The following is a 5,005-nucleotide window of genomic DNA, read 5'->3' as shown; positions in this document are numbered from 1 at the left end:
TCTGACTCTGGAATGCAAGCGCAGACCCTCTCGTGTGCAGAAATTCAAGAGCGATCAACCTGTCGTCCCAGCAGGTGTCAGACACATCCCTAGCCACTGCCATAGCAATGGCACAGTAACTCTCGCCCCACGGCTGCCCTCCCATACACATACTATTGATATCAGGGTGACGGTGGACGAAGGAGGACGGGGAGGAGGAATCAGCAACTCGTTAGGGCGCAGCGGAATTATAAACGGTGGCCGAGGGAAATGTGCCTCTTCACAGTTGGATCAAGCACAATGTGAGAAAAGGACTGGAACTGCAGGGAGGCCAGGTGATGCCGAACACAAGTCACAGCGCAGTCGCCATAGTCAGCTGTCGTCTTCCCCCGGAGGCATCCTACAATTCGTCCCAGCTCAGGCGCAGCAGCATAGGTTGTGGAGTGAAAAGGAAAACACTAGTTTTCTTAACAGAAGTGACCAGGAATTTCCCTCTCTAGGTCACAAGAACAATTCCAAACTGGGAACTGTCCATCAAAGCCATAATAGCCACAGTCTGCCCTACCACCAAAATTCTGTCCCCGTGCCCCATGCCGCCATTCTAAATTCAAACTATCCGTCACCCCCTCCCTCCCAACCCACCCATGTCCCAGGCCCATTTCAGCTACTCAGCCAGCCGCACACATCCCGCACCAGGGATCTCCGCCCTCACATTCTTCATGGTCTACCCCTCTCCCCCTGCTCCTCCCACGCCGGAGGGTTCCCGAGCCCTGACCATACCTGCACCATCGACTGCACCCACCCATTCAGTTGTGGCTGCTGGAGGTTGGTAAGGTGCAGAGGGTGTAAGGGACACTCTGCCAACTGCCAAGGAGGTGGAGGAAGCTCTTCCACCTCATTTTCCTGTGTTCATAATGCCGGAGCAGTGAAGAAAGGAGGCAAAGACATGGGCCTGAGAAATCTGGGTGGGTGTCTCTCCACCACCTCCACCTCCAACACCTCCTCTTCTAACAGCACTGTGTCTGACTGCCGAGCAAACCTGTTCAAACCTCTCCGCTGTGCCTCCTGCTCTGGTGAGGCCAGAAACTTTGAGAGTCCTGCTATCCTTCGCAAAAAACTGGTAGGGGGATGCCTGCCCTGCACCCCGCTGTCCTCCTCGGCCCCTCTCCGGGCGATACAGAGCTGCGTCACAGGCTGCAACCCCAAAGCCTCTCAGACGGGCAGCTCCACCTGCAGCTATTGTAGCAGCGACCCCATTGTGGTGACATTTAACCCTCGCAGAGGCAAACCCCCAGGTAGAGGTGTTGGAGCAGCTCATCAGATGGGTATGTTCCAAGGCGATGATGACGACTACAGCGTGCGTACTATCTGGCCCGAAGAACTGGCCAAGAAGATGACCCATTCTAAAGCCCAAAAGAATCACTGTTCCGGGGTGGGAGTAGGAGTGAGGAAGCCCTGTGCAACCCAGGTCCAAAATGGCAGTAATGGAACGGGTCTTGCCCTCCTGGACTGTCAAAACCTCCAAGAATACGGCCAGTCTCAGTTTACAGACCGTGCTGGTCGACGGCGGCTTCAGCAGGGGAAAATGGCTGCTCTTGATTTTATGGGCCGCAGGTCAGGATCTGGGTGTGACGAAGGCCAGAACTCACTGAAGAGGCTCTTGAATAAAGCAGAAGATGTAGAAACGGGGCAAGACGGAGATGCAACATATCCACGCTCCTCCTCTCCCCGCTCTTCCTCTCCACCGTCACCTGTTAACTTTTCTCCTCCACCGTCCAACCCGAGCACACTCATCAAACCCAGACCCTGGCAGAGAGACAGGGAGGGAGGACATTCCCTGCCGACAGCTCAGTCCCTTCACCTGGCCCTCAACTCCCTGAACAGAGAGCAAGATGAGGACAATGGCAGAAGTAAGAATATCTTACAATTCACCGAAGTGGAAGTGGTAAAATATTCATAATATCTATGAAGTAACTGATTTTCACTGCAATCTGTGACAGAAAGATGGGTCATATGGGTTGAATATAATTTAGAAGTAAAATTCCTGTTGGTTAGTTTTTAGTTAGAGATGTGCAACCTTTCTGAGTTTGGCATATGCTGCCATGATTCTTAGCCCGTTCCTCCTTGAGGTATTGAATAATCTGCTGTTTTTCAAAAGATTCACCCACAATTGGAAACATGTAGCTTGTCTTGATCTCCGTTATTTTTATTTAAGTTATGAAATAATCAAAGTGCTAACGAGCGGACCTCTTTTATGGCCAAATTCTACTGATAATTAGCGTTCTGACTCATTTGAGGCAGTTTTGAATCAGTGATTTCATTGGAGATTTAGTCACTTTAAGTCTTAACTTTGTCATTTCTTGCTCCGTGGCAGCACAGACTGCAGAATAAATGTGCGACGCACTTTCTCTTTGTCCCGTCACCTTCCAGTGCACCTTTCTCTGCCGCTGTCCTCTTCTTTGCCGGCTTCTCTGTCCGATGAGACGGCGATGACTCCTGATGCGGAGAACGCCGTGGTGAGTCCCATCCTGCCCTTCCTGTTTCTGGGGAACGAGAGAGACGCCCAGGACTTGGACCTGCTGCTGCGCCTCAACATCGGCTTCGTGGTCAACGTGACCACACACCTGCCCCTCTACCACGTCAACTCTGGACTGCGCTACAAAAGGCTGCCAGCCAACGATAACAGCAAGCAAAACCTACGACAATACTTTGAGGAGGTTTTTGAGTTCATTGGTGAGAGACATTTTGATTTTGTGAGTTCATTTAGAAGATAGAGACTGCATTGATCTTGTCGTAGCGAAAATGACGAGGACAGAGGGTCAACTGGAGTTGCCAACCAGCGGGTCGTGTTTTAATAAGAACAAGCCAACATCAACAAGTTCAGCATATTGAAAACTCCCAATGTACTGCTCTTCACAGATCACTCTTATAGTCAAAATTCACGCCTCCTTTTGCTACGTTCCACCAATCAAACCAGTCTGTTGAATCAAGGATCAGGACACATCTGGACTCCTAATTTGGGCAGGTTCCTATTTTGTTCTGGGCACACAGAACACAACTCCATGTACGGAGTTGTTTTGGTGCTCTTGAGAGATTAATCACTCTCTATCTGGTCCTGAGAATCATTTCCCAAAAACGCTGCTGAGAACCAGAATAACACGTTATGTAACTGTTTACGTGTGAGTCCAGATGCGTTCAGTTCAATTCGAGTTCAATTCACAGTTATATGATGATTTTCTTCAACAATCTTCAATCTAAACAAATGTCAACATCAATAGCTAGTTAAGACAGACAAACTGAGACAGGTGTGGTCTCTGTTTCTGACTCACGCATTAAACCGTCTAAATAATGACTCTTGCAGACGTTGATTCCTTTGCCGTCACTTGATTGATTGATTTATTTTCTCTCGATAAAGTCAACAGCAAAAAATTATCAATTTCACGTGAGGTTAAAAAATCTAAAAAAGAAAGAAAAAAAAAAGATAAATATTTGACTTCAACTACCCTACCCAGCAGAGGCTGGTGTTCCGATGCCCCGTTCTCCACAAAGGAAAAACACACTCGAGACTCAGTCCCACCCCTTCCTCTTATACCAGCTGATCCTCATCTGATTAACCACAAAAGTTCCTAAAGAAAAACAATTATACAGAAAGCTAAATGTAACCTTCGTTCATTAATTAAAGGAATGTGTTTAGGTCATACAAATATATTAGCAAAATGAGAAATTATGATTTGTAATCAAAGCTAAAGATATGGCTCTAACAACAGGCTTAAATGGCTTGTAAACTCATCGTCATATCTGAGTCAGCCAAAACACCGTAAAATGATGTCATCATCGTCAATTACATCCTCTGCATTTTGGGATGACATTTTCGCTGTTGGAAACAAAACACAAGCGAAGAGAACGAGGCAGTGTTTGAGTGGCGTTGCGCCCCACGGCTACCAAAGCTGAAGTAGCAGCTCTGTATTTCTCTGTGTTTCTTTCTTGCCTCCAGCAACGTCACTGTCATGTCACTGTATTCAGAAGAACAACCGATTTTGCAGCTGCGCCCTAGAGACAGATGACGTCAGCAAAAAAGCAGGCGTTTTTCACACTATATTCATAAGTCAGACAGAGATGGGTTTGACAAATCTTCCCCTTTGATGAAACAGTGATGAGAGTTTCTATATTCACAGCATGCGACGCTACGCCAGTTTTAAATCTGTTTTGTTGTTCTCCTCAACAGAGGAGGCATATCAGAGTGGACAGGGAGTGTTGGTACACTGCCAGGCAGGCGTGTCCCGTTCTGCAACCATTGTCATCGCCTACCTTATGAAGCACACCCTCATGACAATGACAGATGCCTACAAATATGTGCGGAGTCGTCGCCCAGTGGTGTCCCCGAATCTAAACTTCATGGGCCAGCTTTTGGAGTTCGAGAGGGACCTCAACTCCGGCGTGACTCCTCGTATCCTGATGCCGAAGCTTAACGGTGTGGAGACGCAGGTGTGAGGGAGGTCAGGAGCGCGTAAGGTTACTGCCGGTAACAACGAGATGAAAGCGGCACTGATGAGCGGCATTGAAAGTGTGCGGCACATTTTAGAAGAGCGACGTGATGAGAAATATTACAATCGGAAAAAAATGGTGTGGTTTGGCAGTTAGTGCACTTTTAATACTGTGAAACATGAGACAAAAGACTGGATGCTTCCTTTGTTTGAGTAGTAACACTTAGACAACACGATCATCATCCAGTATACTGTTTATAAGATAATGTGCCAATATTTTGTATAGACCTAACATCACTGTCAGATATCTAATTTTTTCTTTTTTTCTGATGCTGCTTCCTTCCTTTTTTCCCCATCGTTTACATTCACAGCCACAAACAGAAATGCAATGACTGTGTTGCCATTTATCATAAATGCATGCTGAACGGATATGCAAACATGGAAAAGGTTCACTGGTAATGTACTACATCATCTGCAACACCACTCTGATGTTTCCACCACATGTAGCAACAAGGTTATTAATACACACTTTGCTTTCCATG

At 47.2% G+C, this 5,005-nt stretch overlaps 1 protein-coding gene across 1 annotated transcript; it reads left to right on the top strand.

Moving 5' to 3' along the window:
• Positions 1-925: 925 nt before the first annotated feature.
• LOC306787845 (dual specificity protein phosphatase 10) lies at positions 926-4,470 on the top strand (the record flags this gene model as incomplete). The annotated part of the gene is made up of 3 exons (XM_079283138.1): positions 926-1,889; positions 2,410-2,712; positions 4,205-4,470. The coding sequence occupies 3 exons, from the start codon at positions 926-928 to the stop codon at positions 4,468-4,470; spliced, it is 1,533 nt and encodes a 510-aa protein (XP_079139264.1).
• Between the last annotated feature and the right edge of the window lie 535 nt (positions 4,471-5,005).

The sequence above is a fragment of the Melanostigma gelatinosum genome, assembly GCF_949748355.1.
Source record: "Melanostigma gelatinosum genome assembly, chromosome: 14".
Classification (NCBI taxonomy): domain Eukaryota; kingdom Metazoa; phylum Chordata; class Actinopteri; order Perciformes; family Zoarcidae; genus Melanostigma; species Melanostigma gelatinosum.
The sequence above is the reverse complement of the archived record's forward strand: the minus strand, read 5'-3'. Positions and strand labels throughout refer to the sequence as shown.